Source organism: Boleophthalmus pectinirostris, unplaced genomic scaffold (genome assembly GCF_026225935.1).
Source record: "Boleophthalmus pectinirostris isolate CB_2022bp ecotype Guang Dong unplaced genomic scaffold, ASM2622593v1 HiC_scaffold_19, whole genome shotgun sequence".
Classification (NCBI taxonomy): domain Eukaryota; kingdom Metazoa; phylum Chordata; class Actinopteri; order Gobiiformes; family Gobiidae; genus Boleophthalmus; species Boleophthalmus pectinirostris.
The window spans coordinates 36,204,134-36,220,141 of record NW_026571140.1 but is presented as its reverse complement, the minus strand read 5'-3'; the positions used below and the strand labels follow the sequence as shown (position 1 = coordinate 36,220,141).

Sequence of the window (16,008 nt, the reverse complement as noted above, 5' to 3'; positions counted from 1 at the left end):
AAAACTGAACCAGAGCTGAACCCGGACTGAACCAGGACTAAACCAGGACTAAAACAGAGATGAACCAGGACTGAACCAGCACTAAACTAGGTCTAAACCAGGTCTAAACCAGGACTAAACTATTTGAAAGTTAAATGGGGTTTGAGTTGGGGTAATTTGTTGATTTGGTTCAAGATATTTTCACTTCCCTTAGTATTAATTTCTACCGTCGAGCGGGACTGAGGTCGGGACAAGACCAGAACCAGACAGTGATTGAGACCAGGACTGAGGCCAGGACCAGACCAGGACCAAACCGCAATTGAGACCGGGACTGAGACCGAGCGAACGAATCCTAATGCCGCGAGGTCAGGCTGATGAATCAGGCTCGGGCGGTACCTGGATTAGATTCAAACCTGTAGCATTTATTTCATTACAGTTGTAAGTTTTACTCAAAAATATCTTGAAAAACGTGCATTACTGAGCGGGCTCGCCTCTCCACAGATCTGTTAAAGAAGTGGCAAAATCACTGACCTTTAAGCCTCATTCGTCTCTGGTCATGGACATGAAACATCAGCTGTGTTTTTCACCAGAAGAAACACAACTGCTGCTCTGATTCTTCATGATCATCATCAGAGCAAATGGGAAACACCGGTCGCACTTTTGGCTCGTCAGCTCCTAAAAACTCTATCTCACTTTACACTCAAACGCCACACCGGAGTTTCCCAGAATCTCCACTCTAGCCGGAGTTTTTTAGAAAGATTTGTTTTCAGAAGCGAATTTGCCGTTTGCGTGTAAAAGATGGGTACAAACGTGTAAACAGGGCCTTATTTGTTGCTCAAAAATATCTTTAAAAACATGAATTCTTACAGTGAGTGGCATCAACCTCTTCACAAATCTAACTCTAATTTATGTTATATTGTGGGACATTCTCTATGGAGACAAGCAGGTGATGGACCCTCTGTCAGACGAGTTACCAGTGTTGTGAAGGTGACTTTTAAAATGTAATCCCCTACAGATTACAGATTACACACACCAAAATGTACTTTGTAACATAATCCATTAAATTACTTAAAGTGAGTAAAATAATCTGAATACTTTGGATTACTCGATATTGTCCTGCTTTTTAAAAATACATGAATGTACCAACCACATCCTGAAAATTCTAGTTTGTTCTCTTCAAATTGTCTGTAGAGCCCGAGTCTGACTGAACAGGCTTTTCTTTGCTGTAGAGAAGCAAAGATGAAGAAATCTTAACATAAAATGTTTTATCTGCTAAAAGAAAATAAAAAGCCCAGACTTTACTTAACCAGATTAAAAGTATTATTGATAGAGAAATTATTTTATATGAGATCACTGCTGCCTTCAATTATGTCCACCTACTGTTTGGTGTCATACTGTTTAGACCTGGTTTAGTCCTGGTTTAGTCCTGGTTTAATCCTGGTTTAGACCTGGTTTAGACCTGGTTTAATCCTGGTTTAGACCTGGTTTAGTCCTGGTTTAGTCCTGGTTTAGTCCTGGTTTAGACCTGGTTTAGACCTGGTTTAGATCCTGGTTTAGAGTCCTGGTTTAGTCCTGGTTTTAGTCCTGGTTTAGTCCTGGTTTAGTCCTGGTTTAGACCTGGTTTAGTCCTGGTTTTAGTCCTGGTTTAGTCCTGGTCCTGGTTTAGACCTGGTTTAGACCTGGTTTAGTCCTGGTTTAGTTTTTAGACCTGGTTTAGTTCCTGGTTTAGTTCCTGGTTTAGTCCTGGTTTAGTCCTAGTTTAGTCCTGGTTTAGTCCTGGTTTAGACCTAGTTTATTCCTGGTTTAGACCTGGTTTAGTCCTGGTTTAGACCTGGTTTAGTCCTGGTTTAGACCTAGTTTATTCCTGGTTTAGACCTGGTTTAGTCCTGGTTTAGACCTAGTTTAATCCTGGTTTAGTCCTGGTTTAGTCCTGGTTTAGTCCTGGTTTAGTCCTAGTTTAGTCATGGTTGAGTCCTGGTTTATTCCTGTTTTAGACCTGGTTTAGTACCTGGTTTTAGTCCTGGTTTAGCCCAAAATGTGAAAACAGGAAAATCCCGCCGTGTAATCCATTTATTTCAACTAAAGTAACTGTAATCCAATTACCACTCACTGAAACAGTAACTGTAACCAAATACAGTTACTCATAATTTGTACTCTGATTATGTAACTCCAGTACATGTAATCTGTTACTCCCCAACACTGACAGTTACACAATGCACCTTTAACTCAGGAGCAGCACCTTTAATCTACATGTAAGTGGGTATTTTTTGTCTCTTTGGTCTGAACCTGTTGAACTGTGTGTGTGTGTAGTGTCGTGTGTTTTTGGAGGATCGGTGTGTGTGTGTGATGAGGCTTTAGCTTCTGTTTGCTCGACCGTGTTGTCTGACCTAATCCAGTGAAACCAGTGAACTTCCTGACTGTGTGTGTGTGTGTGTGTGTGTGTGTGTGTGTCTGGATCACCGTTTTGGAAGAGTGAACTGAAGATATGAAGCTAAATGTGGGTCAAATTTGTCAAAAGAAATCCTTGAATCAGTCGGTGAAACGTGCGAGTGACGCCGGACGGAAACTGTGCGATAGTTTCAATCGTTTCACTCCGGCTCAATCCGTGTTTCATTCGTTCATTCTTTTATCAATTTAAAACCAAAAATAGGAAAACGAAAAAAAAACAACAGTTTTCTTCATTATTTGTCTCCAAAACTAAAATGAAAAAACGGATAACGATTTGTTTTTTTCAGTTTTCGATTTTGTGTTTAAATGAAAAATGGAACAAAAAACTTATAACGGCTGTTTCCCGTTTACGTGACTTTCTTGACTGCGATGTCGGACTTTTGCGCTGCATATGGACTGAACCAGATCCGGGACCAGACCGGGACCAGACCAGGACTGAGACCGAGACCAGGCCGGGACCAGACATTACACTCAGAGCCCACGACAGGGCCGGAGCTCGAACCTGAGGCTCGGAGTCAAAGCTCAGAGTCCCGCTCTGGTCCCGCTCTGGTCCCGCTCTGGTCCCGCTCTGGTCCCGCTCTGGTCCTGGTCCCTGGTCTGGTCCTGGTCTGGTCCTGGTCTGGTCCTGGTCTGGTCCTGGTCTGGTCCTGGTCTGGTCCCAGACTTGCATCAGTCCTGGTTCAGTCCATATGTGGTGCAAAAGTCCGGCATCGCAGTCACGTAAGTCATGTAAATGGGAAACGGCTGTTAGTTGTGTTTTAGTTCTGGTTCAATTCTGGTTTAGTCCGAGATTAGTCCTGGTTTAGTCCTGGTTCAGTTCTGGTTTAGTCCTGGTTTAGTCCTGATTTAGTCCTAGTTCAGTCCTAGTTTAGTCCTTATGGTTCAGTCCTTAGATCAGCCCTGGTTTAGTCATGTTTTAGTCCTGGTTCAATTCTGGTTTAGACCTGGTTTATTCCTGGTTTAGTGCTGGTTCAGTCCTTGTTTAGTCCTGTTTTAGTCCTGCTTTAAATCTGGTTTAGTATTGGTTCAGTCCCGGTTTAGTCCTTCTGGTTTAGTTCTGGTTTAGTTCTGGTTTAGACCAGGTTTAGCCTGGTTTAGACTTGTTTTAGTCCTGGTTCAGTCCTAGTTTAGTCCTTCTGGTTCAGTCCTGAGATCAGTCCTGTTTTAGTCCTGATTCTGTCCTGGTTCAGTCCTGGTTTAGTCCTGGTTCAATCCTAATTTAGTCCTGGTTCAGTCCTAGTTCAGTTCTGGTAAATTCTACTGGTTCAGTCCTCAGATCAGTCCTAGTTTAGTCCTTCTGGTTTAGTCCTGAGCTCGGTCCTGGTTTAGTCCTGGTTCAATCCTAGTTTAGTCCTGGTTCAGTCCTGGTTCAGTCCTGGTTTATTCCTTCTGGTTCAGTCCTGAGATCAGTCCTGTTTTAGTCCTGATTCTGTTCTAGTTCAGTCCTGGTTTAGTCCTAGTTCAGTCCTAGTTCAGTTCTGGTAAATTCTACTGGTTCAGTCCTCAGATCAGTCCTAGTTTAGTCCTTCTGGTTTAGTCCTGAGCTCGGTCCTGGTTTATTCCTGGTTCAATCCTAGTTTAGTCCTGGTTCAGTCCTGGTTCAGTCCTGGTTTAGTCCTGGTTTAGTCCTGGTTCAATCCTAGTTTAGTCTTGGTTCAGTCCTGGTTCAGTCCTGGTTTAGTCCTGGTTTAGTCCTGGTTCAATCCTAGTTTAGTCCTGGTTCAGTCCTGGTTTAGTCCTGGTTCAGTCCTGGTTTAGTCCTGGTTCAGTCTTAGTTCAGTCCTGGTTCAGTCCTGGTTCAGTCCTGGTTCAGTCTTAGTTCAGTCCTGGTTCAGTCCTGGTTTAGTCCTGGTTCAGTCCTAGTTTAGTCCTAGTTCAGTCCTGGTTTAGTCCTGGTTTAGTCCTGGTTTAGTCCTGGTTTAGTTCTGTTTAGTCCTGGTTCAGTCCTGGTTCAGTCCTGGTTCAGTTCTAGTTTAGTCCTAGTTCAGTCCTGGTTTAGTCCTGGTTTAGTCCTGGTTTAGTCCTGGTTTAGTCCTGGTTTAGTCCTGGTTTAGTCCTGTTTAGTCCTGGTTTAGTCCTGGTTCAGTCCTGGTTTAGTCCTGGTTCAGTCCTGGTTTAGTCCTGGTTTAGTCCTGGTTTAGTCCTTGGCGTTTAAAAACACAGTGTAAAAAACACAACTCCAGGTCTGTTTTTTTAGATCAAAAAACATCGTAATATTGCCCCTTTAAATCTCGTTATGTTTAATAAATTCGCGTCAAATCGTGTCACTTTTCAAACACACTTGAACTTGAACTTCTTCTCAATTTCTCGGTCACGTTTTGATTTGAACTCTTGTTATTTTTGCTTCTCGAGTCTCACACAGAGGCCGAGCAGCGGGGGGGGGCGCACAGTGTCCCTTTAAAACCTGTCACATCCCCGAAAACACCAACCCGGCCGTTTAATCCGACGTGTCACCCATTCTCCGCCGGCGCCCGTGGGTCCCTGCCGGTCCGTCTCCGCGCTCTGGAAACCTGCCCGGGCTCCCGTGGGGTTTCTCCTCGGACCCGGTCTCTGTTCACGAGCGAAACTGACAGATCGTAGCCCGGTGATATTCCCCAAACAAAAGCCGAGCGCCGGATCAGAGCTCAGACCTCCTCCGTCGGGCTCAGTGCGGCTGTAATGGGTTTAACAGGAGTGCGAACGTTTGGCTCTCGAACGCTCCGTTTAATCTCCCTGATCTTTTACCTCGTTTTAGCTGCTCGGAAAGGAAGTTCTGGGTGCAAATAACAACAAACCACAGCTGTTTCTGTCTCAATTGTTTAAAGATGCACAGTGAAACTTTTCTGGAGGGGATTTTGTTTTACAGGCAGGTAGTAATTACACAGGACTAAACCAGGTCAAACTAAACCAGGTCTAAACCAGGTCTAAACCAGGTAAACTAAACCAGGTCTAAACCAGGACTAAACCAGGTCTAAACTAAACCAGGTCTAAACCAGGTCTAAACCAGGTCTAAACCAGGTCTAAACCAGGTCTAAACCAGGTCTAAACCAGGTCTAAACCAGGTCTAAACCAGGTAAACTAAACCAGGTCTAAACCAGGGAAACTAAACCAGGTCTAAACCGGGTCTAAACTAAACCAGGTCTAAACCGGGTCTAAACTAAACCAGGTCTAAACCGGGTCTAAACTAAACCAGGTCTAAACTGGGTCTAAACTAAACCAGGTCTAAACCGGGTCTAAACTAAACCAGGTCTAAAAACCAGGACTAAACTAGGTCTAAACCAGGACTAAACCAGGTCTAAACCAGGTCTAAAAAAACCAGGTCTAAACAAGGACTAAACCAGGTCTAAACCAGGACTAAACCAGGTCTAAACTAGGTCTAAACCAGGTCTAAACCAGGTCTAAACCAGGTCTAAACCAGGTCTAAACCAAGGACTAAACCAGGACTAAACCAGGACTAAAACCAGGTCTAAACTAAAGGTCTAAACCAGTCTAAACCAGGTCTAAACCAGGTCTAAACCAGGTCTAAACCACCAGGTCTAAACCAGGTCTAAACTAGGTCTAAACCAGGACTAAACCAGGTCTAAAACCAGGTAAACCAGGTCTAAACCAGGTCTAGGACTAAACCAGGAAACCAGGACTAAACCAGGTCTAAACTGGTCTAAACCAGGTCTAAACCAGGTCTAAAACCAGAACTAAACCAGTAAACTAGGTCTAAACTAGGTCTAAACCAGACTAAAACCAGGACTAAACCAGGTCTAAACCAGGACTAAACCAGGTCTAAACCAGGTCTAAACCAGGAATAAACCAGGTCTAAACCAGAACTAAACCAGGTCTAAACCAGGACTAAACCAGGTCTAAACCAGGACTAAACCAGGTCTAAACCAGGACTAAACCTAACTGGGTCTAAACCAGAACTAAACCAGGTCTAACAGGACTAAACCAGAACTAAACAAGGTGTAAACCAGGACTAATCTTGGCTTTAAGAGAGAGAGAACCCCGAGCCCTGGAGCGTGGAGTCTGTAAAGCGCGATCGGGCGACGGCTGATCTTATGGAGAGAGTGGAGCTCTGCACAATAAACATGCATGCATCCATGGAGATAGATAAGTTTAATGCCGTACTGTGAAACATTCCAGGCTGTACGGGTAAGTACATGTGCATAGAGAATAGCATATAATGTAGAAATGTTCCGCAGTGCACCTTTAAACCCTCCACCAGAAAGGCCTTTATAGTTCACTTTTAAAAACAAAGAAAGGAAGATTTGTTTGTTTAACGCCATAATGTAGAACATTTTAAACAAAAGAATACGGAGAAAAGCAGTTTGACAGACCTTCAGCTGAAAAGTTACACAGTGCAGCTTTAACTGACTTGGCTCTGACGGGTTGTAGCTACTTTCACTTTGTGTCCGAACGTGGCCAGACTGTTAAACATTTATTGCGTGCGAGAGGAAAACAAAAGCTTTCTTAGACAAACAAACGTCAGCTCTGTCAGAAGTCAAAGCTCTCAGTCAGGAGACAAAACACAACAGACACAACCCCGGGGTCTGACACAACTGGTCCTCTCCTCTGCCCCGTGCCCCTCCTGTGGTCCTCTGCCCCCCACCGTCATGTTATCTGCCCCCCACAGTCCAGAGCAGGGGTCAGGGGCAGGAGCAGAGGGGCGGGGGGGGGGGGGGGTGAGGGAGAGAGTGGAGGAGCAGCTGTTCACTCCAGATGTGACAAGTGGAGGATTTCACAAGGGACAGTCCAGATTACTCAGAGTATACAGAAACGTTAAAAATAAAATAAATAAATAAAATGAGAGATAGATTTATAAAAACATTGATATAAATGTGCCAAAATAACTGTAAAATAGAGAAAAATGTCAAAAATTACAGAGATGGTCTCGATTTGGTCTCGATGAGCCGAGGTGTTGATCTTGTCTCTGCCTGGACCTTCAACAGTCTTGGTCTTGTCCTGGTTTCTGGACCCCGTGGTCTCGGACAGGTCTTGGTCTCGATTAGTGCGCTCGGACTACAACACTCACTCAAAGTTTTCCATTTAAAGCACAGGTGTCAAACATAAGGCCCGGGGGCCAGATCCGGCCCTCCAAGACCTTTAATGTGGCCCTTGGGTGATTTTCTACTAAAATATTTTAAATGTTGAAATTGAATTTTTCTTAAAGTTTCAGGTTGTTCATAATATTATAATATTATAATAAGAAAGAGTTCATCAATTAAAAAAGATTTCTGTAATAGATTTGCGTTTCTCTGAACAAATATTTGAATTTATTGTTATTTTTGGAGTTTATATGACATGAGTTTTCTGATCCGGCCCCTTTGGGATCAAAGTAGGTTGGATACGGCCCCCGGACCAAAATGAGTTTGACACCCCTGATTTAAAGTAAAAACTTTTGCAGATTAATTTATTTAAGAAGCCATTTTATTGACTGAGAACCAGCACCATAAGGAAGCATCTGCCAGTAACAAACAGTTTCGTCCAATCAGAGACGTCGTTGGATGAGAACAATTTGGAAACAATCCCAGGCATTTGTTTCTGTCGTGACTCAACATCAGAGAAATAGTTGATGCAATTTCTAGTAAACAAAACTTAGCCTGACTTCCTTTATTTTTCCAGAAACACTGACAAGATCCAACTTTTTTGTAAATAAATCTTGTCACAATAGAAAAACATGCCACTTTCTGTGTACAGCCCTAAGTATTAAAACAGTTCCTTTTTTTGTAGACCTCCACAGAGTGAATAATGGGCTTTTGTTCCTGCTGTTCACATGTGGGACACGTTAGACTCATGATGGTTTTAACAGAACCTCATCAGAGAAGCCATGATAAAGTGTTACCCGTTCCTAGGCGATACGCTGGTTTAGTGCCATTTTAAATGTTTAATATAGGGATGAGTGATATATCGGTTCCAGTATTAGTCAATATTGATACCAATTTGGCAATATCGGTAGATATTGATACTCAATACGATATTTGATATTTTTGGGTGCTTCTTTATTTTGTGTGCCGTTTTTAAACAGACTCACGAGTAAAAAATAGAAATAGAACAGTGTTATACAGCTGTACGTTTACACAAACTAATAACGTCATCACATTTCCATGGAGACAAACAGATGAAGGAGCATGCACCAGAAAAGCAGCGTAGTGTGCCTCTTATATGATTCAGTGCCTTTCTGTTTAATGACAATCCAACAGGAAGAACATGCAAAGAGCCTGGAGTTCTCCTTAAGTTCTCCTTGTTTAACCCATTGACGCCGGATGCTGCGCAGCGCAGCGCTGAGTCTCCTGTCCGGATAGTCTGGCGATCAGCGTAACTGGTAAAGGCGGGGCCACAACTGGAAGCATGAGGGGCGTGTCCTCCTCTCGCTTCCATTCACTCCCATAGAGAGACACAAAACTGCCGGAGCTGTATTGTCGCGTTAAACCTTCTTTATCGTGGCGTATTATTTCTCTATTGAAAAATAATCCAAATGTATCCCGCACATGTTCCCATCAAGACCTGGTTTGAAGTAACAAACGTTGCTCTTTACTGCAGCGCATGAACGCGCTCAAACCACTTGATCTGTTCGCTGTTCCAGACGCTCCTACAACAGGTGCCATATCGCTGTCGTGTAGCAAATAAACATGGTCAAACACAAAAATGCTGACAGTGACAATGACAGTGAAGACACGGACAACATTTGTGTTTGACCATGTTTATTTGTTACACATAGTGATATGGCAGCTCCGGCAGTTTTGTGTCTCTCGATGGGAGTGAATGGAAGCGAGAGGAGGACACGCCCCCCATGCTTCCAGGTGTGGCCCCGCCTTTACCAGTTACGCTGATTGCCAGACAATCTGGACAGGGGACTCAGCGCTGCGCTGCGCAGCATCCGGCGTCAATGGGTTAAATAAGAAAGCCACATTTTCCTAGGAGTCGAACCCAGGATCTTTTGGCTGTGAGGCTGAAGTGCTAACCACTGCGCCGCTGTTATTTCAGTATGTGGACAGTGTGTGGACCATGTATGGACATCAACTGAACATGTTACAGAAACTCACCAGGTTTGAGAGTCTGAGTGTAGCCAAGACCCACCAGACTGGAGTTGTTCACCTTCGCCTGAAAAGAAGAACACGAGTGTCAACAAAACAAACTGCACATGTCTCATTTTATATAAAAACACACAGAAAAAGTCCTTCCTTGTGCATAAATTGTATCTGCATTATGAATGGAGTTTTCTTCCTGTATTTTTGTACTTTTGTCAACTTTTTTCCCCCACAGACTGACATTTAACTGATTAATATTTAGCACAGGTACAATCCATCAAACCAAGTCAGAATGAGGAAAAACATTTGAAGGCGCACTCACAGAGAAGGAGGCGTCTTGGTCGATCTGGTATTTGGCTGCGATCCCGAAGCGTGTGTTGCTGTTGCCCGCGGTCCAGGCCAGGTTCACGGCCGTCTCCAGCTTATCGTTCACCTTCTGATAAATGGATCCGCCGAACTCTGTGCCGTCGTTTCTGTAACGCACAAGAAAAACAACCATTACAGCTCCATGCTCAAGTACTGAGCTCAAGGAGAAGTGTCCAGTGGTGACGTCACTTTCCCGTCCAAAAGCAACATTTTGTTCCTTATCCATCAAACAAGAGACGGTTAGCATTGTGTAGTGTATGTTTAATCACAAACTGTATCAAATGTCAATAATGTAGTAATATGCCAAGATAAAATAGGATGACCAGTGTGTATATCTCACTCGTACTGCGTTCCCTTTCTTGTGATTCTAATGTTATTTGAGAGGGACTTAAGTCTAACTGGAGTAACAGAGCATCCCATTGATTAGGCATGGCACTAATTATTCATCTGCTAATCGTTCAATACATGACAGAAGGAGCTATATTTTTGCAGGGTTAATATTTGTCATGGGGTACTTTGTCTTTGTAGGAGTGAGGAATATTCGATTTTTCTGTGACACAATAAGATCTGAGCTGTGGACGAATGAACAAATCGCTTCTATGACTGATTAACTCTTTCATGTATTGATTGCAGCGCTTGTTCATTCACTATACTGCATGTGTAGAGTAGTTTAATTCACAGTACTGCATGTGTAGAGTAGTTTGATTCACAGTACTGCATGTGTAGAGTAGTTTGATTCACAGTACTGCATGTGTAGAGCAGTTTGATTCACAGTACTGCATGTGTAGAGTAGTTTGATTCACAGTACTGCATGTGTAGAGTAGTTTGATTCACAGTACTGCATGTGTAGAGTAGTTTGATTCACAGTACTGCATGTGTAGAGTAGTTTGATTCACAGTACTGCATGTGTAGAGTAGTTTGATTCACAGTATGCATGCATGTAGAGTAGTTTGATTCACAGCACTGCATGTGTAGAGCAGTTTGATTCACAGTACTGCATGTGTAGAGTAGTTTGATTCACAGTACTGCATGTGTAGAGTAGTTTTGATTCACAGTACTGCATGTGTAGTTTTGATTCACAGTACTGCATGTGTAGTTTGATTCACAGTACTGCATGTGTAGAGTAGTTTGATTCACAGCACTGCATGTGTAGAGTAGTTTGATTCACAGCACTGCATGTGTAGAGTAGTTTAATTCACAGTACTGCATGTGTAGAGTAGTTTAATTCACAGTACTGCATGTGTAGAGTAGTTTGATTCACAGTACTGCATGTGTAGAGCAGTTTGATTCACAGTACTGCATGTGTAGAGCAGTTTGATTCACAGTACTGCATGTGTAGAGCAGTTTGATTCACAGTACTGCATGTGTAGAGCAGTTTGATTCACAGTACTGCATGTGTAGAGTAGTTTAATTCACAGTACTGCATGTGTAGAGTAGTTTGATTCACAGTACTGCATGTGTAGAGCAGTTTGATTCACAGTACTGCATGTGTACAGTAGTTTGATTCACAGTACTGCATGTGTAGAGCAGTTTGATTCACAGTACTGCATGTGTAGAGTAGTTTGATTCACAGTACTGCATGTGTAGTTTGATTCACAGTACTGCATGTGTAGAGTAGTTTTGATTCACAGTACTGCATGTGTAGTTTGATTCACAGTACTGCATGTGTAGAGCAGTTTGATTCACAGTACTGCATGTGTAGAGTAGTTTGATTCACAGTACTGCATGTGTAGAGTAGTTTTGATTCACAGTACTGCATGTGTAGTTTGATTCACAGTACTGCATGTGTAGAGTAGTTTGATTCACAGTACTGCATGTGTAGAGTAGTTTAATTCACATACTGCATGTGTAGAGTAGTTTGATTCACTATACTGCATGTGTAGAGTAGTTTTGAGGACCTAATCCTGCTGTTGGGTTTTTGTGTCAGTAGCATAATGATGACATTCAGTATCATTGTTTATAGTCTAGATTTTCTGCAGGAGTATAATCATACTTCAGAATGTTCAGTAAGGATAACTTTAGAGTGCGATACACTACATTTTACATTTAAAAAAAAAAAATCTTACATTGTCAATTTTCACTGAAGGCATCATGACGATGAATGAACACATAAAATGAACACAAAAAGTGTGAAATCATAGATCATTATAAAGTTAGTTCCAGTTCTGAGAAAAGTGTGGATTCACTCTTCCTGCTCCAGTCGTCCTCTGAGAATTCAGCCAAGTGGCACTAAAATACATCTATTTATTTGGAGATGGATCATCACAATGGAAGTACTTCACCAGAGGAACCTTGTGTGTTTAGCATGAGACAGTCTAATAATGGCTAAACATGGCTGAAGTTCACAGGACACAGTTTTGCACTGTATATGACCTTTAACAGCCATAAAGCATATCTAAAAATGTTCCACTACCAAATAGACATACATCCGTGACAGAAATGGAAGAGTGAGTGAGTTGACCCTTACACATTGGTGTGCAGTTGAAACTCGTCAGTCTTGNTGTTTAGTCCTGGTTCAGTCCTAGTTTAGTCCTTCTGGTTCAGTCCTGAGATCAGTCCTGTTTTAGTCCTGATTCTGTCCTGGTTCAGTCCTGGTTCAGTTCTGGTAAGTTCTACTTTTTCAGTTCTCGGATCAGTCCTAGTTTAATCCTTCTGGTTTAGTCCTGAGCTCAGTCCTGGTTTAGTCCTGGTTCAATCCTAGTTTAGTCCTGGTTCAGTCTTAGTTCAGTCCTGGTTCAATCCTGGTTTAGTCCTGGTTCAAGTCCTAGTTTAGTCCTGGTTCAGTCCTCAGTCCTGGTTTAGTCCTGGTTCAGTCCTGGTTTCAGTCCTGGTTCAGTAGTCCTGGTTCCTAGTTCCTAGTTTAGTCCTGGTTCAGTCCTGGTTTAGTCCTGGTTTAGTCCTGGTTCAGTCCTGGTTTAGTCCTTAGTTCAGTCCTGGTTCAGTCCTGGTTCAGTCTGTTCAGTTCCTGGTTTAGTCCTGGTTTAGTCCTGGTTTCCTAGTCCTGGTTCAGTAGTCCTGGTTTAGTCCTGGTTTAGTCCTGGTTCAGTCCTGGTTTAGTCCTGGTTCAGTCCTAGTTCAGTCCTGGTTCAGTCTTAGTTCAGTCCTGGTTCAGTCCTGGTTCAGTCCTGGTTTAGTCCTGGTTCAGTCCTAGTTTAGTCCTGGTTCAGTCCTGGTTTAGTCCTGGTTAGTCCTGGTTCAGTCCTGGTTTAGTCCTGGTTTAGTCCTGTTTAGTCCTGGTTTAGTCCTGGTTTAGTCCTGGTTTAGTCCTGGTTTAGTCCTGGTTTAGTCCTGGTTTAGTCCTGGTTTAGTCCTGGTTTAGTCCTGGTTTAGTCCTTGGCGTTTAAAAACACAGTGTAAAAAACACAACTCCAGGTCTGTTTTTTTAGATCAAAAAACATCGTAATATTGCCCCTTTAAATCTCGTTATGTTTAATAAATTCGCGTCAATCGTGTCACTTTCCAAACACACTTGAACTTGAACTTCTTCTCAATTTCTCGGTCACGTTTTGATTTGAACTCTTGTTATTTTTGCTTCTCGAGTCTCACAGCGGGGGCGCACAGTGTCCCTTTAAAACCTGTCACATCCGGGCCCCCCGAAAACACCAACCCGCCCGTTTAATCCGACGTGTCACCCATTCTCCGCCGGCGCCCGTGGGTCCCTGCCGGTCCGTCTCCGCGCTCTGGAAACCTGCCCGGGCTCCCGTGGGGTTTCTCCTCGGACCCGTCTCTGTTCACGAGCGAAACTGACAGATCGTAGCCCGGTGATATTCCCCAAACAAAAGCCGAGCGCCGGATCAGAGCTCAGACCTCCTCCGTCGGGCTCAGTGCGGCTGTAATGGGTTTAACAGGAGTGCGAACGTTTGGCTCTCGAACGCTCCGTTTAATCTCCCTGATCTTTTACCTCGTTTTAGCTGCTCGGAAAAGAAGTTCTGGGTGCGAATAACAACAAACCACAGCTGTTTCTGTCTCAATTGTTTAAAGATGCACAGTGAAACTTTTCTGGAGGGGATTTTGTTTTACAGGCAGGTAGTAATTACACAGGACTAAACCAGGTCTAAACTAGGTCTAAACCAGGACTAAACCAGGACTAAACCAGGTCTAAACCAGGTCTAAACCAGTCTAAACCAGGACTAAACCAGGTCTAAACCAGGTCTAAACCAGGTCTAAACCATGACTAAACCAGGTCTAAACCAGAACTAAACCAGGTCTAAACCAGGACTAAACCAGGTCTAAACCAGGTCTAAACTAGGTCTAAACCAGGTCTAAACCATGACTAAACCAGGTCTAAACCAGAACTAAACCAGGTCTAAACCAGGACTAAACCAGGTCTAAACCAGGTCTAAACTAGGTCTAAACCAGGTCTAAACCATGACTAAACCAGGTCTAAACCAGGTCTAAACCAGGTCTAAACTAGGTCTAAACCAGGTCTAAACCAGGTCTAAACCAGGACTAAACCAGGTCTAAACCAGGTCTAAACTAGGTCTAAACCAGGACTAAACCAGGTCTAAACCAGGTCTAAACTAAACCAGGTCTAAACCAGGTCTAAACAAGGTCTAAACCAGGACTAAACCAGGTCTAAACCAGGACTAAACCAGGTCTAAACCAGGTCTAAACCAGGTCTAAACCAGGTCTAAACAAGGACTAAACCAGGACTAAACCAGGTCTAAACCAGGTCTAAACCAGGTCTAAACTAGGTCTAAACCAGGACTAAGCCAGGTCTAAACCAGGATTAAACCAGGTCTAAACCAGGTCTAAACCAGGAATAAACCAGGGCTAAACCAGATCTAAACCAGGATTAAACCAGAATTAAACTGGGTCTAAACCAGGTCTAAACCAGGTCTAAACCAGGTCTAAACCAGGTCTATTAAACCAGAATTAAACTGGGTCTAAACCAGGTCTAAACCAGGTCTAAACCAGGTCTAAACTAGGTCTAAACTAGGTCTAAACCATGACTAAACCAGGTCTAAACCAGGTCTAAACCAGAACTAAACCAGGTCTAAACCAGGACTAAACCAGGTCTAAATTAGGTCTAAACTAGGTCTAAACCAGGTCTAAACCAGGATTAAACCAGGTCTAAACCAGAACTAAACCAGGTCTAAACCAGGACTAAACCAGGTCTAAATCAGGTCTAAACCAGGACTAAACCAGGACTAAACGAGGACTAAACAAGGTCTAAACCAGGACTAAACTGGGTCTACACTGGGTCTAAACCAGAACTAAACCAGGTCTAACAGGACTAAACCAGAACTAAACAAGGTGTAAACCAGGACTAATCTTGGCTTTAAGAGAGAGAGAACCCCGAGCCCTGGAGCGTGGAGTCTGTAAAGCGCGATCGGGCGACGGCTGATCTTATGGAGAGAGTGGAGCTCTGCACAATAAACATGCATGCATCCATGGAGATAGATAAGTTTAATGCCGTACTGTGAAACATTCCAGGCTGTACGGGTAAGTACATGTGCATAGAGAATAGCATATAATGTAGAAATGTTCCGCAGTGCACCTTTAAACCCTCCACCAGAAAGGCCTTTATAGTTCACTTTTAAAAACAAAGAAAGGAAGATTTGTTTGTTTAACGCCATAATGTAGAACATTTTAAACAAAAGAATACGGAGAAAAGCAGTTTGACAGACCTTCAGCTGAAAAGTTACACAGTGCAGCTTTAACTGACTTGGCTCTGACGGGTTGTAGCTACTTTCACTTTGTGTCCGAACGTGGCCAGACTGTTAAACATTTATTGCGTGCGAGAGGAAAACAAAAGCTTTCTTAGACAAACAAACGTCAGCTCTGTCAGAAGTCAAAGCTCTCAGTCAGAGCAGCTCCCTCATCAGGAGACAAAACACAACAGACACAACCCCGGGGTCTGACACAACTGGTCCTCTCCTCTGCCCCGTGCCCCTCCTGTGGTCCTCTGCCCCCCACCGTCATGTTATCTGCCCCCCACAGTCCAGAGCAGGGGTCAGGGGCAGGAGCAGAGGGGCGGGGGGGTGAGGGAGAGAGTGGAGGAGCAGCTGTTCACTCCAGATGTGACAAGTGGAGGATTTCACAAGGGACAGTCCAGATTACTCAGAGTATACAGAAACGTTAAAAATAAAATAAATAAAAGGCAAGACAAGTTTATTTGTAAAATTCATAAACAAAGAATTCAAAGACAGATAGATTTATAAAAACATAAATAATCATGATAAAATAAAAAAGAGAGACATAAATTGATAAATGA

The 16,008-nt window shown here is 43.2% G+C and overlaps 1 protein-coding gene across 1 annotated transcript; it reads right to left on the bottom strand.

The window, feature by feature from the left end:
- Positions 1 to 9,372: 9,372 nt before the first annotated feature.
- On the bottom strand, positions 9,373 to 15,716 carry LOC129409164 (voltage-dependent anion-selective channel protein 1-like). The gene is made up of 4 exons (XM_055154343.1): positions 15,657 to 15,716; positions 12,259 to 12,287; positions 9,748 to 9,898; positions 9,373 to 9,498 (listed from the first exon to the last, which is right to left on the bottom strand). Exons 1-4 carry the CDS (start codon positions 15,714 to 15,716, stop codon positions 9,427 to 9,429), a joined length of 312 nt encoding a protein of 103 aa, XP_055010318.1. The 3' UTR covers positions 9,373 to 9,426.
- Positions 15,717 to 16,008: the final 292 nt, after the last annotated feature.

Coding starts and splice junctions, on each gene's coding strand:
- LOC129409164 (XM_055154343.1), bottom strand. CDS start 15,716: ATGACGGTGGGGGGCAGAGGACCACAGGAGGGGCACGGGGCAGAGGAG. Junction 9,899..12,258: donor TTTCAACTGCACACCAATGT/GTAAGGGTCAAC, acceptor TGTGCGTTACAG/AAACGACGGCACAGAGTTCG. Junction 9,499..9,747: donor ACCAAGACGCCTCCTTCTCT/GTGAGTGCGCCT, acceptor TCTTCTTTTCAG/GCGAAGGTGAACAACTCCAG.